The sequence below is a fragment of the Elephas maximus genome, chromosome 11, assembly GCF_024166365.1.
Source record: "Elephas maximus indicus isolate mEleMax1 chromosome 11, mEleMax1 primary haplotype, whole genome shotgun sequence".
Classification (NCBI taxonomy): domain Eukaryota; kingdom Metazoa; phylum Chordata; class Mammalia; order Proboscidea; family Elephantidae; genus Elephas; species Elephas maximus.
The window spans coordinates 113246683-113264817 of NC_064829.1; the positions used below are offsets into that span (position 1 = coordinate 113246683).

Genomic DNA, 18135 nt, shown 5'->3' on the forward strand with positions numbered 1-18135 from the left:
CTGGGGGGAGTACAGTCAGAACGCTCCATAGAAGGGAGCTTGGAGACGGTCTCGCTTACTCTGGACTCGTCATAAGGAAAGACCAATTGCTGGAGAAGGAAAGTACACTTGGTAGAGGGTTAGTGAAAAAGATGGGGACCCTCAATGAGATGGATTGACACAGTCGATGCAGCTATGGGCTCAGACAGCAACGATTGTGACAACGTTTTGTTCTGTTACACATGAGGTCATAACATGAGTCAGAGCCCACTTGATGGTACCCAGTGAAAACATCTGGAGTGGGGCGCGAGAATTTCTGACTCAAGCAAGTTCCAAGTGATACTGATGGTCTGAGGACCATACCTTGAGAGCCAATGCTCTAAAAGCCTCCATGACTCCCCAGGTCCTGGGGAAATAGCCAGACTCCTCAGTGTGGTTTGCAGAGCCCTGTATAATCGCATCCTTGTCGTCCTATGCAGGCTGATCACCTTTCTCCCTCTTTATTATACAGCCCTCCCCAGCACAGAATACATGCTCTATGTGAATGAATGGGTGCTGGAAATCTATCCTCCCCACCCCCAAAGGCCAGGGAGGGGTGACTTCCTCTGAGGGAAGAAACTCAGCAGCTGTGTACCTGAGCCCTTCTAGACTTACCGGAGTCAGAGTGTGTTGGGTCTCCTCATGGAACCCCAAGTCAGGAAATACAGCCCCAGCAGGGGGAGGTGCCTTTTATAGATCTTGATGTACAAGGTGGTTCAGTACAGTATTGTTTAATTAGCCAAAGTGTGGAAACCATCCGTATGTCCATCAACAGGGCATGCTGGAAAAACCTGTGGGGCATGTATCCTAAGAGGTACTGCAGGTATAAAAAACGATATGAGAGACCTACTGCATTTCTCTGGAATGCTGTCTAAATTACACTGCATTGGTGAAAAAAGGTGGAGGACTAAAAAAATATAAAAACTGTGTATTTATGTATCATATATAATAGAAAAAGCAAGGTGTAGAAATGAGAATAATCATAATTTGCCAACATTCTATTGAGTGCCAGACACTGTTCGTAGGGCTTGGCAGATATCAAGTAGTTGAATTCCCAGACCAGCCCACGAGGTAAGTGTTGTTATCATCCCATCTCACAGATTAGCCAACTGATGCACAGAGAGGTGAATTCACTTGCCCAAAGCTACATGGCTGGGAGTGACAGGGTTCAGATTCATACCCAGGTACTTTGTCTCCAGTCAGTAATCATAATCATATCACCATAGTAGGTACTGCTTGTGTAGAGTTAAATTTTTTAAAATTAAGGAAAAAAAAAAAAGACATATGCATAGAATATGCCTGGAAGACCTGAGGACTCAATCAACACAGTCTGAGTGTGAGAGAAAGACATACTTTACACTGTACAAGCTTTTGCACTTTTTGGATTTTTAGCACGCACTTCGTTTTGTTTAATGACTTGCACTAATCAGGGCCTGGTTTCTTTTTCCAACGAAATTTGGAAGAAGTGGTGAGGAGTGGAAGCCAGATCACACTAGCACCTCCCTCAAGTATGTGATGGGGGGAGCAACTGCCTCCTCAGCCCACTGTAGTCTTTAGCTACAAAGAGGCAGACAAGGACCCCAGTGAGGAGCCGAGAAGCCTGGGGAGGGTAGGGAGGGTTGAGGAAGAGTGAAACAAGGGATGCTGCTCTGCTTCCACAGGACAAGGTGACCAACCAAAACCTTGTTCAAAGTCTAGCTTTGGATTTTCTGTGTGACCTTGGGCAAGTTAGTTAACCAGGCTGGGCCTCCTTTCCTCATCTGTAAACTATGAAGAATGTACCTAAATTACATGGTTGTTGAGACAGTGTGATGGTTAATGTATGTGTCAACTTGGCTAGGCCATGATTCTCAGTGGTTTGGCAGACACTATGTAATCATCCTCCATTTTGTTATCTGATATGAGTAGTCAATCAGTTGGAAGGGGAGTTTCCTTGGGGTTGTGGCCTGCATCTATGTGGATGTTCTGGCAAAGCTTGAGTGCTCTCTCTAGATCCTGAGTTCATTCATCATCCTCTGACTTCCGGTTCTTGGGACGTTAGCCAGTGGCCTGCCGTCTGACCTGCAGATTTTGGGTTCGTCAGCCCCTGCAACCACGTGAGTCAGGGGAAGCCTCCGTCCTGCTACCTGACCCACAGATTTGGGACTTGCCAGCCTCCACAACTGAACCCAGCCTTAGAGAGTTAAATGCATTATGTATAAAAGCCTTGGAACAGTGCCTGGCACATAATAAATCCTATATACTTGTTTGCTATCACTATTATTAAAACAATCTTTTATGACTTTTTAGCATGATTTGATAATGTTGAGTTCTTCTTCCTTAAAATTCTTCCCTCTTCCAATACTCCCCACCCTCCTGGTTTTCCTACTTTTCTCTAGCACTCCTTTTCTGTCTCCTTCGTAAGTTCATCTCTCTGGCATCAGGACATTGGTTGAATGGCCATTGCTCACTATATGGGGCTTTATGTTAATTAGAAAAAGGTACCCCCTTTGGACACATTTAATATTTAGCCTTGAACTTCAGATCCTACCTGTTACTACCCTGCCAGTCAGACATCCCTCATGTAGGTCCCACCCCGCACAGTTGTACATACATGATGGCCCTGGCTAATCAATGTCCATTCTCCCAACCTTCTGCCATTCTCACAGATGCCCAGTTTTATTAGGTTATTCACCAGCCTCCAAACAGAAACCCCAGCCTCAGTCCGGGGGTACAGGGGGAATCCTGGAGTCCAAGCTAATTATGGCAGCACCATCACTCAGGCCAGTGATTGGCTCAGGAATGGGCACTTGAGCCAATATTGGTCATAAGTCCGCTAAGAGGCTTTGGGAGAAGGCTTCCTTGCTTCCAAAGAGACACACACGGGGAGAGATGATCCCTCTCCTTGCATCAGATCTTGTGGCTACTTGCAATGCGCGGACTTGCAGCTGTCACTTAGGAACCATGATGGAAGCTCAAGTGGGCGCCAAGCCTTCAGGTGAGGGTGGCAGAGACAGAGGGAACCTGGAGCCACGAGGCCCTCCCAGAACTGTAGGTGGTATTGTTTCTGAAGCCTTCCCCAGCTCTGGGCTTCCTGGTGATATGTAATATATATTCCCTCCTTATTGTTTCAGCCAGTGTGAGTCAGGGTCAGGTCTTTGTTACTTGCAGCCAAAATTTTTCCTAATTGATACAGATACCCTAAGGCTGATTTCTCAAGGAGCCCTGTTGGTGCAGTCGTTACAAGCTGGGTTGCTAACCCAAAGGTTGGTGGTCTGAACCCACCAGCCGCTCCGTGGGAGAAAAGACCTGGCCATCTGCTCTGTAAAGATTCCAAAAACTGAACCCAGTGCCGTCGAGTCGATTCTGACTCATAGCCTAGGAAACCCTGTGGGGCAGTTCTACCCTGTTCTATAGGGTTGCCATGAGTCGGTGTCATAGATTGAATTGTGTCCCCCAAAATATGGGAATCAATTTGGGTAGGCCATGACTCTCAGTGTTATGTGATTGTCCACCACTTTGTCATCTGATGTGATTTTCCTATGTGTTGTAAATCCTGACCTCTATGACGTTAATGGGAAACCCTGGTGGCATGGCAGTTCGAATCTACCAGATGCTCCTTGGAAACCCTATGGGGCAGTTCTACCCTGTCCTTATAGGGTCACTATGAGTTGGAATCGACTTGATAGCAATGGGTATGATGTTAATGAGGTGAGATTAATGGCAATTATGTTAATGAGGCAGGACTTGATCTACAAAATTGAATTGTGTCTTTCGCCAGTCTCTTTTGAGATACAAAAGAGAGAAGAGCACAGAGAGACAAGGGGACCTCATACAACCAAGAAAGCAGTGCTGGGAGCAGACTGCATCCTTTGGACCTGGGGTTCCTGTACGAAGAAGCTCCTAGACCAAGGGAAGATTGATTGCAAGGACCTTCCCCCAGACCCTACAGAGAGAGAAAGCCTTCCTCTAGAGCTGGCACACTGAATTTGGACTTCTAGCCTACTCAGCTGAGAGAATAAACTTCTCTTTGTTAAAGACATCCAATTGTGGTATTTCTGTTATAGCAGCACTAGATGACTAAGTCAGTCGGAATCGACTGGGTGGCGAATGGCACCTAACAAGGCTGATCTCTCTTCAGCCTTCCCAGGGCTGTCTCACCACCCTCACGGTGTCAGTTCCCTCATCTGTCTCTGCCTCAACCTTTCCGACCCTGAGTCCTACCCTGGGGATCCTGGGACCCCTTGATTCCTCCCCCGAGTGTCCCTTGAGCCTCTCATATCTACCATGTTCCAAACTAACCTCGGCACCCCCCACTAAACCTGTTGTTTCTCCCAGGTCCCTATCTCAGGGGCAGCTGTCCATCCCTTGAACCCCGTCCAGGCCTTGACCCTCCCTCAAGCCTGTAAGGCCCATGGCCTGTTCACTTGACCTCCTCAGCATCCCTCCACCCACCTCTCTTCCCATGGCCTGCCCAGCCCTGTCTCCTACTTTGTTTCTGCCCCAGCCTCCCCTTGGGCACCTGCCCCAGTCTCCTTGTCTGGTTCACCTCCACAGAGCAGCCAAGGGGATCTTCTAAAGCCTGAACTTAACCATAACCCTCTCCTGCTTAAGGCCTTTCCATGGCTCTCTAGAGCCCTCAGGACAGAGGACAAATTTCCAAGCTCATCATTTAAGGACACATAAGAGGTACCCATGTCTAACTCTCCACCTTCCTTCCCCCATTCACTTCATACTCTCATACTCGTCATAGTAAATTATTTGCCAGCAGCTGATGGCCAACATGCTTTCACACCTCCAGGCCTTTCCCCACTGTGATGTGATGGATCGTTTTGTGTGGCCTTTCTCACAATGGTCTTATAACTCCCACCCAAGTGATCGGTGGAACCGTGCAAATAGGTAATTGTGGCTCACCAAAGGGATTGGTTGGTCTTGCCATCCCACTGGGCTTAAAATGAGCCATCCCACAGGTGGGAAGAGAGGATCTCACCACCACTAAAAAAGAAGAGCCAGGAGTGGAGTATGTCGTTTAGACTCAGAATTCCTTCGCTGACAAGCTCCTGGAACCAGGAGACAGAGAGAGAGAGAGAGAGCTGCAACACTGAAGAACTGTAACACAGCAAGAAGTGGCAGCAGAGAAATGGCAGCAGAACCAGGAGACTGACAGGAGAAAACCGAGCCCAGGGAGCAAGAAACCTGAGCACCTTTGGGCAGGACGATTGCTGGTGGAGTAGGGTGCCTCCAGGCACTTTGTGGAGCTAGGTTTGCTGACTCTTGGAGCTAGAGACGAACGCCTTTGGGCCAAGGCTTACTGGTGGAGTAGGGTGCCTCTGGGCGCTTATCAGCAGAGCTAAAAGAGCTTTCTAACACTTGCTGAGCAGGGCTGAGGTGAGGGCCAGAGGGAGGCGTGCCTGTGGGCATGGCTGAGAAGAGACTGTCCTGATCGAAGAACTATACCCTGAGAGTTCCTGAACCTCAATTGTAACCTGTTAGTTCCCTAATAAACCCCATAATCGTGAATATTGTCTGTGAGTTTTGTGCGGCCATTGCTACAAATTATCAAACCCAGCAGGGAAGTAGAGAGTGCTGTGGGAGGGATGGTTGGTGTCAGAGTTGGTAAAGAGGTTGGAGGGTAGGGACATGTCTGACCTCTGCCTCATAGGAATCACCCTTGGCTGTCGATCTTGATTCTCCTTCCCTCTTGTGAAGTCTGAGGTCTGACACTTCCACCCTCATATTATTTTTACACCCACACAGAGTTTCTTCTGCCTGAGATGCCCTCCTAGACTGTGAGAGAATAAATTTCTCTTTGTTAAAGCCAACCACTTGTGGTATTTCTGTTATAGCAGCGCTACATAACTAAGATAGAGGGATTTCTGGATGAATGAATATATTCTTCCTATTTGATTTGAGGAAATCAAGGCTCTGAGAGGGACAGTCACTTTCCCAAGGCCCAAAATGAGGTCCGATTCCATTGCCTGGTAGAAGCGACAAGTGGTTGAGTGATAGAGACAGATGGAGTGTATAAAGGGGTGAGAAACAGAGAGCGAGGAGGAAAGACGGAGATAGTGAGAAAGACAGAAAGCAAACGAGGCACAGAGTGTGAGGGAAAATGAGAGAAAGGGGAAGGGGGAGAAAGAGGCAATGCTGGTGCTCAGTGGAGCCCAGGACCTGGAAACTGGGCACCCACCCCTCACATCCAGCCTGGGGCTATAAACGAAGGACAGTTGGTCACCACGGCTCACAAACACTGGTACATGCAGTGGACACTCTTGTGCTGTCAGCTCCGATCCAGTGCACACCTCAGCACCAGGCCAGTTCCTCTCAGCCTTGGGGCACCTGCCTCAGCTACCTGGGGATGGAGGCGTAGTCGGCGTGGGAGCCGGCAGTGAGCTGCTGGTGTGGCTCTGGCGAGGGGTCCAGAATGTCCACCCGGTCATCCTCTTCCTCACTAGCACTGGCAGGGCATGGAGCGGGCATCAGGATGAGCTCTGTGAGGCCGTGAAGGTCAGATACGTGGCGGAAAGTCTGCAGCACCAGCACCATGGCGACCAGGCCCAGGAAGAGGTAGGCTGCAGAGATGGCAGAGGTGATGGGGGGACTTGGGGACTCATGCCCCCAGGCAGGACCATGACCTCACAGGACCTCCCAGGGTGCAGCTGGATCCCTCTTAGACCTTCTGTGGTGGGGCTGTGCACCCTCAACCTCCCCCTGAGGTAGGCCATGATCCCTCAGACCCCCGGGGCCAAGGCCAACCAGCCACCCTGGACTCACCTGTGACCAGTACTTTGTAGAGAGCCCGATAGGGCTGGCCAGGGGCCTCCCCAGGCACATAGTCACCCAGGCCAATAGTGGACAGGGAGATGAAGCAGAAGTACAAGGCATCCAGGAAGCTCCAGGCCTCCTCAAGGTGGATGAAGACCACGGCTGGCACCAGGAAGCAGATGGTCACCACGACCCCCAGCAGGACCACCAGGTGCCAGCGGGCTGCCCGCCGAGGGTCCCAGCCTCTCCGCAGGCTCAGCCAGGACAGGGGTTTGTGGGTCACCAGCAGTGACAGGCGCTGGGCTGAGGCTGTCAGCAGCAGCATGGTGGCCGGCACACCCAGGAGTGCAAAGGTAATGGCGAAGGCCTTGCCCCCGTCGGTCAGCGGCGTCGTGTACCCATAGCCTGTAGGAGCGAGGGGAAATCCTTCTGCCCACTTGGCACCTCCATTCAGGGGGCTGTGGATACCCTAACTGAGGTCAATTTCACCCCCAAGCCTGCCCTGAGAGTCTCTCCTATCTCCCGTGATGGCACCTCTATCCTTACAACTGCTCAAGCCAAGAGCCTTGATGTCATCCTGACTCCCTCCTCACACACATCCACATTCCATATGCCAGGGAATCCTGTTATGTCAACTTCAAATAGTCCCAGAGCCCACCCACTGCCCCCTCCACCCCGCCACTCCCCATGGCACCCACCGTGGTCCTGTCCACCGCAGCAGGACAGTGCAGATCCTCTTTCCTGGTCTCTCTGCTCCCACTCCTGCCCACAGTCTGCTTCCCGCATGCAGCCAGAGGGACTCTGTGATCACCTGAGTCAGGTCACATCCCTCTCCTGCTCAGAACTCTCCATCTCACTCAGAGGGAAATATAAAGTCCTCCATGTGGCCCACAAGGCCCCACATGATCCGACCCCATACTTCCCACCTTCCCCACCGCCCACTGTCCTGGCCACACAAGGCTCCTCGCTAATAATTGAACAGACCTGCATGCTCCCACCTCAGGGTCTTTTCCCTGGCTGTTCTCTCCCTGTGGAACACTCCAGGTATCTGCTCGCTCCCTCCCTCCTCGCCTTCAGCTATTTGCTCCAACCTCACCTTCTCTGGGATGCCTTCCCAGACCACTTTATTTGAACTGTAACAAGCTCTTAACACCTACTAGCATACTAAGCCATCGATTCTGACTCAGCAACCCTATCGGACAGAGTAGGACTGCCCCATAGGGTTCCCAAGGAGCGCCTGGTGGATATGAACTGCTGACCTTTTGGTTAGCAGCTGAGCTCTTAACCACTGTGCCACCAGGGCTCCTTCAAGCATACTATATGGTTTACTTATTTGGTTACTGTATCTCCCCTAGGGTGTCACTTAGCTCCAGGGGAGCAGGGGCTTCAGTGTGGTTCACTGGTGTACCCCTGGCATCTGCTGTGAGTGGGCACTCAATCAGTATTCGTCAAAATAATGAAGGGTGCGGGCTCCAGCCTGGGTCTGAGCCTCAGTTTGTCTGCTCTAAAGTGGGTCTGCCAAGCCCCCCACCCCAGGCTCCCAGAGGACTGTGAGAGACAGGAAGGTCAGTGTGGGTGTCAGCTCTGGAAACAGAAACGTGACAAAGGGGAATTCAGGGATGGTGGGACTGGCTCACTTTGGCAATGTCCGATTTAAAGGTCTCTTTTCGTTTCCCAGAAACCCTGGTGGGGCAGTGGTTAAGAGCTACAGCTGCTAACCAAAAGGTTGGCAGTTCAAATCCACCAGTCACTCGCTGGAAACCTTATGGGGCAGTTCTAGTCTGTTTTGTAGTGTTGCTATGAGTCGGAATTGACTTGAGAGCAACAGGTTTGGTTGGGTTTTTGGTGTTCGTTTCCCAGAAGGGGCCCTGGTGGCACAGTGGTTAAGCACTCAGCTGCTAACTGAAAAGTCGGTGGTTCGAGGCCACCAGCCGTTCCTCGGGAGAAAGACACGGCAGTCTGCTTCTGTAAAGATCATAGCCTTGGAAACCCTATGGGGCAGTTCTACTCTGTCCTATAGGGTTGCTATGAGTTGGAATCAACTGACAGCAATGGGTTCCACTTGTTTTTTTTTCATTTCCCAGATAAATCAAACCAAAGGGTCAGATATTTGACTGGGGTGGTGAGGAGTCTGGTTTACATTGACAATAAAATGTTATACTAGATCTTGTCTCTAGGCCTGTGATCAGTAATAACTTTGGTGACACTGCATGCGTGAGCAGGCATTCATTTGTGCCTGTCTTCCATATAAAAGAATTCCCTGGTTTTAATCTGGACCCATGGCCATCTGACATAAAGAGTTTCCCCTTCCTTCGCAGCTAAGCGTGACTCTGTGGCTAACATCTGGTCACTAAGGTATAATGAGAGAAACAAGCAACTTCCAGAAGGTGTCCTTAAAGGGAGGAGGGATGCCCATCTCCCTCCTGTCCTCCCTCCTGCTGGCTGGAACACAGATGTGAAGGCTGGAGCTAAACAGCCATGTTGGACCATGAGGTGATCTTGGAAAGAGAAGCCAGGCACAGAGGAGTAATAAAGGAGCACCAAGCAGAAGAAGCCTGGGTCCCTGACTGTGCAGCATAATCCCATCTTATTTAATCACTGCAATTTGAGGTTTTTCATTTATGATTCCGACCCTCATTAATACAAGGGTTTTGATGAAGGAACTCCAGCAGCCTGGCTGAAACGTCAGGTTTGCAAATGACACAAGATCCTTATAAATACAAAAATCAGAGAGTTAAACGGGCCATGAGTCTCAGTTTATTACTTCAAAGAGCCAAGGTCCAATCAGTGCCTTGCCATTTATCCTCAGCATGACCTCAGCCAAGATTCCCCTTCTCTGAGCCTCAGTTTCCTTCTCTGCTAAATGGACTTATAAATAATCCCTACTTCAAAGGCAGCAGCAATAATCTGGTGGCACAGTGGTTAATTGCTCAGTGGTTCGAACCCCCCAGGCGCTCCACAGGAGAGAGATGTGGCGGTCTAAGTCCATAAGGATTACACCACTGGGACCCTATGGGGCACTTCTGCTCGGTCCTATAGGGAGGATCGCCATGAGTCAGAATCAACTCAGATGCACTGGGCTGGTTGGTTGGCTGGTAGGTAGTAATCATCTTAGGAACTCTTAGATGGTGCAGACAGCTGAGCACTCGGCTACTAGCCAAAAGATTTGGTGGTTCGAACCCACCCAGAGGCGTCACGGAAGACCGCTTCCAGAAGCTCACAGTCTTGAAAACCCTACAGAGCAGTTACTCTCCGCACGAACGGCTTTGCCGTGAGCTGGTGCAGACTGGACAACAGCTAACAACAGCGGCGATAACCTTTCAGGTCCCAACAAGCTGTGACACCTGGCGAAGGTGAGTAAAGATTGACAGTCACGGTGACGCTTTCTTTCCTTCTCCTGGTCCCTAGTCTCAGGTAGCCCGCCCCTTCGCCCCGGGGCCTCGCTTATAGCAAGGCTGCCTGGATTAACTCCAGGCCCCAGGTCTTCCTCAGAAGAGGAACACAGGGAAATTGTGCGAAGAGGTCTGTCTGAAGATCGGTTCATTTCTCTTCTGCTTCTGCTGAAACACTCAGGGCTCCCGGCTTCACTCGCAACGATAATGGTAACTGATCGCTCAACAGTTATCACCACGTCACTGAGCGTTCCCCATTGTGCCAGCACCTCACACACGTCACCCTCTCGCGCCAAGCCTAAGAGAGCGCGCTGTGTGGCTAAAAGCATGGGACTCAGACTGGATGGTCTGGGTTCACATCTCCGCTCTATACCTTCCTAGATGTGTGACCTTGGACAAGTGGTCTAACCTCTCTGAACTCCAGTTTCTGTTGCTAAAAAATAGGGCTAATAGTGGTTTCCTGCCGCATAAAGCTGTTGTGCTGATTAATTGGCTAAAGCCCTTCTGTTATCAGTCTTCCATCAGGCTATCATCATCATTATGAAGTGGGCAGTGTTATTTTTCCCATTTTACAGATGAGAGGACGCTAAGGCCTAGAGATGAGCAGCAGCTGAGCAGGGATCCAAACCCAGGTTTTATCTGCCTTGTGTCTGGGTTTCCTCATCTGCCCCACCAAGGACAACCCAGGTCCTGGAAGGAGGTGGAGCGAGGTGCAGATATGACCCAGTGAAACCCAGGAGCAGGTTGGGGCTGCCCAGCCAGGGTAGGGAAGAAGAAGCCTCAGGGAAAGCCAGCAATTCCAGAGACTGTCAGGGATCATTCCAGGTCTGCCACTGTGGCTTCAGCTTGTCAGTCCACACAGCGAGGAACCCAAGTCAAAGGCCACCCACCCTCTATTGCTGTACTTCAGGGCCAGGACGGGGAGTTTTACGCCTGGGGTGGCCCTGTCCCAGCCTCCTCCCCTCCCAAATCCCAAACAAAGAGAGAACGAGAAAGTTTGGGGACTGAGGCTGGGTGACAGGAGGGGTGGCAAGGTGGGACTCCTGATAACACAAGGATTTCCCAGGTCAGAAGAGTGCTGGGTGGGAAGGGTTTCCCAGGGGGATTCCACCTGAGCAGGAGCTCAGGGAAGGGGGTTTAGGGTTGGTAAACTTAGATCAGGGGCTAGTGTCCCAGTTCAAAATGGATCCTGGTTTGGGGCTGGGGTCCTGGGTCCAAAGGGAGAAAGGAACAGGAACTGGTGGGGAGTTTTCTAGATCACAACTGGGATTAGGAGAGAAGTCTTCAGGCAGGAAGGGCTTCTGAACCCAGGGATGCCTAAGGGGACGTGATACGGAAAGACATTGTTAAGGGGTGATTAGGAAGGGAGGGGTCTCAGGCCTCGGTGAGTGTGAAGTCAGGGCTACTCTAGCAAACACTGCTCGCTGCACCAATGGTGCAAACCAGTCTAGGGAGACTAAGCTCACCCACTTCTGACGCCAAATTGCGTGGTGGGTAACAAATCCTACTCCACATGCCAGCGGTGTCCTATGGAAATCTCAGTGTCCCTTCCCTGTTCAGCATAGACCCCAGCAGCCTTTCTCTCTCTCACCCCCAGTCACCTGAGGCTAGGTCAGGAGGTACCAGCCGCAAGCTTGAAAGTCCACGTGATTCCCTCTACTTCAGACCAGCCAGCCACTACTCTTCTGGGTCCTGTAATTTGCTGGAACAACTCACAGAATTCAGAGAGTATATATAAATGAGGGGCCCTGGTGGTGCAGTGGTTAAGCATTCAGCTGCTAACCAAAAGGTTGGGAGTTTGAATCCATCAGCTGCTCCTTGGTAACCTTATGGGGCAGTTCTACTCTGTCCTATAGGGTCACTATGAGTTGGAATCGACTCAACAGCAATCAGTTTGGATTTATATATATATATATATTCGACTTGACGGCACTGGGTGGGTATATATAAATGAAGAGATGCATAGGGGTCACAGCACAGAGCTTCCATGTCCCAAATAGGGACATGCTACATGACCCTGTTCCATGCATGGTCATCAACCAGGAAGCTCCATGGTCTCCATGTTCAGGGCTCTTACGGGCCTCATCACATGGCCATGATAGATTATCATAGCTCATGAGGCTTAGTCAGGACCAAGCTCCCAGGTGGTTCCTCTTGGTCTGGTTAGCCCCCCCATTCATTAGCCCCAGGTGTTGGTACGTCTTAAAAGAACCAAGAACAAAGGCCAAACGCCTTTCTGCAAGGTGATGCCATACTTCTCACACTAAGGGTCAAGGGATAAAAACTGTAATGGTTTGAGTGGTGTTATGGATTGAACTGTACCCCATCTTGCCTCAAAATATGTGTTGGAATACTAACCCCTATACCTGTGAATATAATCTCATTTAGGAATACAGTTTTTGTCACATTAATGAGGCCATATCAGTGTATCTTAAACCAATCACTTTTGAGACACAAAAGAGTAGATTAGGCACAGAAGCAAGGAAGCTTCAGTGCAATGGATCGCTTTTATATGACCTTTTTTGCCATGGTCTTATACTGTCACCAAACGACTGGATGGGACTATGCAAATAAGGTGCTTGTGGCCTACCAAGGGGATTGGATAGCTTGCTAATAATACAAATAAAGTGCATGGCACCCTTGTGGAGTGGGAACCTAACAAGGGGATTGGTCAGTTTGCCATCCCACTAGGCTTAAAAGGAGCCATCGCAGAGGAGGAAACGGGAGACCTGACTACCACCAAGAAGAAGAGACGGGAGTGCAGCACGTCTTTTTGGACCCAGGACCCCTGCGATGAGACCTCCTAAACCCAGGAGACACAGAGAGAACTGCAATACCAGAGACAGTGAGAAGTAGTGGCAGAGAAATGGTGGCATCAGAACCAGGAGACCAGCAGGATATGAAACAGTGGGCTCCCTGGCCCATGGAGCAAGGCTCTTACAGTGGGTGTGCCAACTCAGAGTGAGAGAGCTGAGCACCTTCAGGGAGGAGGCTTCCTGGCAGAGTCGGGGTGCCTCCAGCCACCTGGCGGCGGAACTAGGCTTACCAATCAATGGAACAATAGGGCTGAGTGCCTTTGGGTTAAGGTCTACTGGTGGAGTGGGTGCCTCTAGGCCTTCACTTTTCAGCAGAGCCAAAAGATCTTTGTAACACTTGTCAAAGCAAGGCGGAGGCTGGGCTGGCCCAAGAGGCCCAATCTGTGGGCTAGAGAAAGGCCTGCCTGCACCACGGCTGAGAAGAGGCTGTCTTGATCAAAAAACTCTCCTGAGCACTCCTGAACCTAAACTGTAACCCGTTACTTCCCTAATAAACTCCATAACTGTGAGTATGCTATGAGTCCTGTGGGGCCACCGCAACAAATTATCAAGCCCAGCGGAGAAGTAGAGAGTGCTGTGGAAGGGATGGTTGGTGTCAAAACTGGTAAAAAGGTTGGAGAGAAGGAGGTATGTTTCAGCTCCTCTTCATAGGACTCGTGGGCTGTTGACCTTGATTCCCCTTCCCCCTTGTGAAGTTAGAGGAAGTCAGACACCTCCAACAGGCCATTTTCACAGCAGCACGGATGGGGGAAGGTAGACACCATAGGCCACGTGAAGATCACAGCAAGGAACCAGGAGCAGAAGCTGAAAAGAGACAGGACCTTCCCCCAGAGCTCACAAGCACAGAAAGGCTTCCCCTAGAGCCAGTGTCCTGAATTCAGACTTCTAGCCTCCTGAACTGTGAGAAAATAAACTTGTTTGTTAAAACCATCCGCTTGTGGCATTTCTGTTATAGCAACATTAAGAAACTAAGACCAATGGATATTGGAGAAGGGCCTGGGGTACAGATGGCCTGGAGTCTCCTTGATGGAGGGGAGAATTTCAGGTTCCAAACAGGCTGCAGCAATGTTGGAGTGGTGAGAGGGGTACCAGCTGTGGGCCAAAGGAGTCTGGAGGGGTGCCAGGTACCTAGGAGAATCCCTTGCTTGGAAAGTCCAGAGTGGGCAGGAGGTTTTGGGTAAGGGGTAACAGATAGAAAAGTCCCTGGGCTGGCGGCCTATCGGGGGAGGGGCCTTGCTTTCACTCAGTGACAGTGTGGATGGCATTGGGGTCCCTGATATGGGCCCAGGTGGTTCTAGGGGCTCTCAGGGTCCAGAAGGGAGTGAGAGTGTCAGCTAGGGGTTTCCAGGTTCAAAGAGGCCCCTATGGGAAGTCCCTGGTTTGGAAAGGACTAGGGGTTTTTGCTGGAGGTGGTTTTGGGGCTGAAGGTTCTTGGCTGGAGGGCACCTGGTTGGAGCTGGTGTCCTTCCAAGAGGGTGCTCTGGCTCCCTCCTTGGTGGATGTCTTAGTTATCCAGGGCTGCTATAACAGAAATAGCACAAGTGGGTGGCTTTAACAAACAGAAATTTATTTTCTCACAGCTTAGGAGGCTAGAAGTCCAAATTCAAGCCACCGGCTCTCTCTCTGTTGACTCTAGGGGAAGGACCTTGTGTCTTTTCAGCTTCTACTGCTCGGTTTCTTGGAGACCTTGATGTGGTATGGTATCTCTCTTCCCCCATCTCTGCTAGCTTGCTTACTTGTTTAATCTCTTTCATATCTCAGAAGAGATTGACTTAAGACACACCCTATACTAACAGTGTCTCACTAACATAACAAAGAAAACCCATGCCCAACTGGGGTTATAACCACTGCAGGGGTTAGGATTTACAACACATATTTTGGGGGGCACAATTCAGTCCATAACAATGGGTCACTTTCATGCACCCACAGTTGGGATCTGCCAAGGGTCTCTGAGTTGGGAGGCTCAAATCCAGAGGGAACTGAAGGGTATCTCTGTTGGGAAGGAAATCCTGTACTGCGGGCTACCCCTGTCAGGATGGGCTGGGGTCCCTGGGGAGAGTCCTATGTCTGCAGTGAGGGATACTTGCTGGAGAGTCTGGGGTGGGGCGGTCCTCGGTCTGGAGAAGGGCAGGGGCCTTTTGGGTAATGGTTTAGGTCCAGAGGGCTGAGAGTCTCCAAATCTTTGCTGAGAGATCTCTTCCAGGAGTAAGGTCTTGCCTGAGGAGCCCTGAGGGGCAGGGTAAGGCCGTGTACCGAGGTTTAGGGTTCTGGCTGGAGTTTCAGGGCCAAGAGGAAGTTAGGGTGAGATTTCCCGAGGGGCAGGGTACTGGAAGGGCATATCTGGACTGTCAGGTGACTTTGTTGGAGGAATGGCCTTCCTGCGACCAAGAGAAGGGCCAGGGTCCTTTCATGGCTGATGTCAGGTCCAGAGGTGGTGAGGGTCTCAGGTGGAGGGGCCTGGGACCTCACTAGAAGTCTCTGAGGTTGGTCCTAGGTCCAGATGGGACTGGATAGACCCGGGTCTCAGGAGGAGTGGGGGCGAGAACTGGGGTCCCAGACGCCCGCTGGTAGGTACTTTGAGAGGCGGCCCCAGCCCGGAGGAAACTGGAGCATTTCCTGTGAAGGGGAAGGGCTCCCCAAGGAGGGCGGTGACCAGGAGTGTAGGCTCTAGGTGCTTGTTCGGGGTTTTGAGGGGACCCTAGGCCCAGAGGGGGTTGGGAGTGATCCGCTCCGATAAGGGAATTGGGTGAGGGTTATCAGGGCCTGGTGGGGCGGGGACGCGACAGGGGTCCCGGGTGCTAGCTGGCGGTGCTCACATACCTACGGTGGTGACCAGCGTGCTGGCAAAGAAGAACGCCGAGACGAAGTCCCAAGTGGCGTCCGAGACGTTGGCGGCCCCCGAAGCGTTGGCGAACACGGCGCGCCCCAGCCGTCCGGCCGCCAGCACCCGCTCCACGAAGGCGTCCAGGGCGGGGGCGGCCACACACGGGCTGCGCTGCAGCAGCTTTGCCCGCAGCGTCCCCAGCTCGGCACGGAGCCGAGCCTCGTGCGGCCCCTCCAGGCGCGCCACCAGCAGCGCGCCCAGAACCAGGTACGCGGCGTAGGCGACCAGGGCGCCCGCCAGCAGCGCGCTCCGCCGCATTGCGCCCGCGGGACCCCCTTCCCGCCAGCCCCCGGCGGCCCCGCTGACGTGGATCCCGCCTGTCCGGCGCCCAGAGACTGCTTTCAGTTCCGGGAGTGCTACAAGACCGGCCACAGGCGCCCCGAAGAGGAAGAGGAGGAAATAGGGGAGGGCGGGGAGGAGAAACGCTCCGCCTCCGGGAAACTGAGGCACGCCCAGCCGCCAGGTGTTAGTACCTGTAGGGTGGAGACAAGCGCTCCGGGACGCTGGAGACCAATAGGAGGCAAGGGATGAGGGTATTTTACCTTCCCTTTGGAACCCTTGGTGGCGTAGTGGTTAAGTGTCACGGCTGCTAACCAAAGGGTCCGCAGTTCGAATCCGCCAGGTGCTCCTTGGAAACTCTGTGGGGCAGTTCCACTCTGGCCTATAGGGTCGCTACGAGTCGGAATCCACTCGACGGCACTGGGTTGGGTTGGTTCTTTTTCTTTTTTTTTTCCGCTCACAGGAGAAGCGGCGGAGAGAATCTGAAATCTCCTTTCGGCTCGCGGACCGAGGAATCTCCCCCAGACTTCTCAGGGCTTCTGCGTACCGCTGCGAAGGCTGTGCACTGCATCAGGGCGCATGGCTGAAGGGATCAGTGGGGCCTGAAATGCCGCCTTAGCTCCATTCGCCAAGCCGTGCGCCTGGAGCGGGGTTGCGTCCACCCGGAGGGGACACCTGTCTAATTCACAATGGGCACAACATAGGGGCAGGTGCCCCCCGTGCCCTCCTGGACAGGGTGAGAATCCTTAGTTATTCACCAAATCATTGCTTAGCGCCCTTTGCTGGGCGATGCTGGCGACACAGCAGTGACTGAGACAGCCCTGGGCCCTCCCCTCTTAGGGCTCCCAGTCTAACGGGGAAGACAGACAGGTCATCGGAGAGTGACAGCCCAGAGTAGTCAAGGCTGTGATAGGGGAGGCTCAGACAGAAGGGCCAGTGCTGGGTCGGGGAAGGCACAGGAGGAGGGGTCTGAGCTGTGATGGGGGAACAAAAAAGGCTCAGGCAAAGGGGTCGGGGCCAGGACTGTGAAGCCTAGGGGACTGTGGGAGTCCAGAGAAGGCGGTTGACCCAGCTTTGAGAGGTCAAGAGGGCTTTCTGTGGAAGGGGATATCTAAACTGAGATCTGAAGGATGAGTGGGAGTGAGGCAGGGTCTCTTTCCCTGGCAGAATTACAAATATATACCCGTATTTTTTTTTTTTTTTATAGAGCCCTGGTGGTGTAGTGGTCAAAAGCTTGGCTGCTAACTGAAAGGCTGGCAGTCCAAATCCACCAGCCGCTCCTTGGAAACCCTATGGGGCAGCTCTACTCTGTCTTATAGGGTTGCTATGCATCAGAATCCACTCCACGGCAATGGGTACTGGTACCCCTATTTACGGGGAAATTTTTCCTTTTTTGCCACCTCACCTGTGTGTTTCTCCATATCCCCTCCGGCTAGAACTCATGGCTCTCCCTGGCAGCTTTCTGGATGGTAGCCAGAATCCTGATCACATCTGGCTGGCAAAGGAGTGGGGTTTGGGGCCCAGCTGGTTCTATTTATAAAACTGTGACAGTTCTTGGGGCAGAGCCCAACTTGGGGCTGACAACCCACAGGAAGAGATACCTGATTAAAAAAAAACACCAACGGCAGCTACCAGTGATCAAGGGCTTACAATATGCAAGGCTCTGTGGACACATGGGCTTGCACTGAAACCTCAACCCCTCCCATGTCATTCCCATTAAACAGATGAGAAAATCGAGGCTTAAAAATGGAATAGCCACACAACTGGTAAGATGTGAACATGTGGCCAATAGGAAGCCAAAAGCTTTGCTTTGTTAATATTTTTTAAAAAATCAGGGATGATATGAATCTAGGAGAGGGAGTGGTGAGGATGAGGAAAAAATAGCGGTGGAGCCCTGGGGACAGATACCGAACCAGAGGTGCAGAGAGGGAATGGGTGTACCTCACTCACAAAAAAAAAAAAAAAGGCAGCAACGGAGCCAGGGCTCGTAACTGAGTGACCA

General features: G+C 51.7%; 1 protein-coding gene across 1 annotated transcript; it reads right to left on the minus strand.

Annotated features, from left to right (window-relative positions):
• Positions 1-1251: 1251 nt before the first annotated feature.
• Positions 1252-17305, minus strand: KCNK6 (potassium two pore domain channel subfamily K member 6). Its single transcript, XM_049901080.1, has 3 exons — positions 15791-17305; positions 6772-7167; positions 1252-6569 (listed from the first exon to the last, which is right to left on the minus strand). Exons 1-3 carry the CDS (start codon positions 16110-16112, stop codon positions 6346-6348), a joined length of 942 nt encoding a protein of 313 aa, XP_049757037.1. The 5' UTR covers positions 16113-17305; the 3' UTR covers positions 1252-6345.
• Positions 17306-18135: the final 830 nt, after the last annotated feature.

What these genes read in the sequence shown, in the direction of transcription:
- KCNK6 (XM_049901080.1), bottom strand. Translation starts at nt 16,112, where the DNA reads ATGCGGCGGAGCGCGCTGCTGGCGGGCGCCCTGGTCGCCTACGCCGCG. An exon ending in CACGCTGGTCACCACCGTAG is followed by an intron (nt 7,168 to 15,790) that starts GTATGTGAGCAC and finishes TCGCTCCTACAG; the next exon opens with GCTATGGGTACACGACGCCG. An exon ending in CTACAAAGTACTGGTCACAG is followed by an intron (nt 6,570 to 6,771) that starts GTGAGTCCAGGG and finishes CCATCTCTGCAG; the next exon opens with CCTACCTCTTCCTGGGCCTG.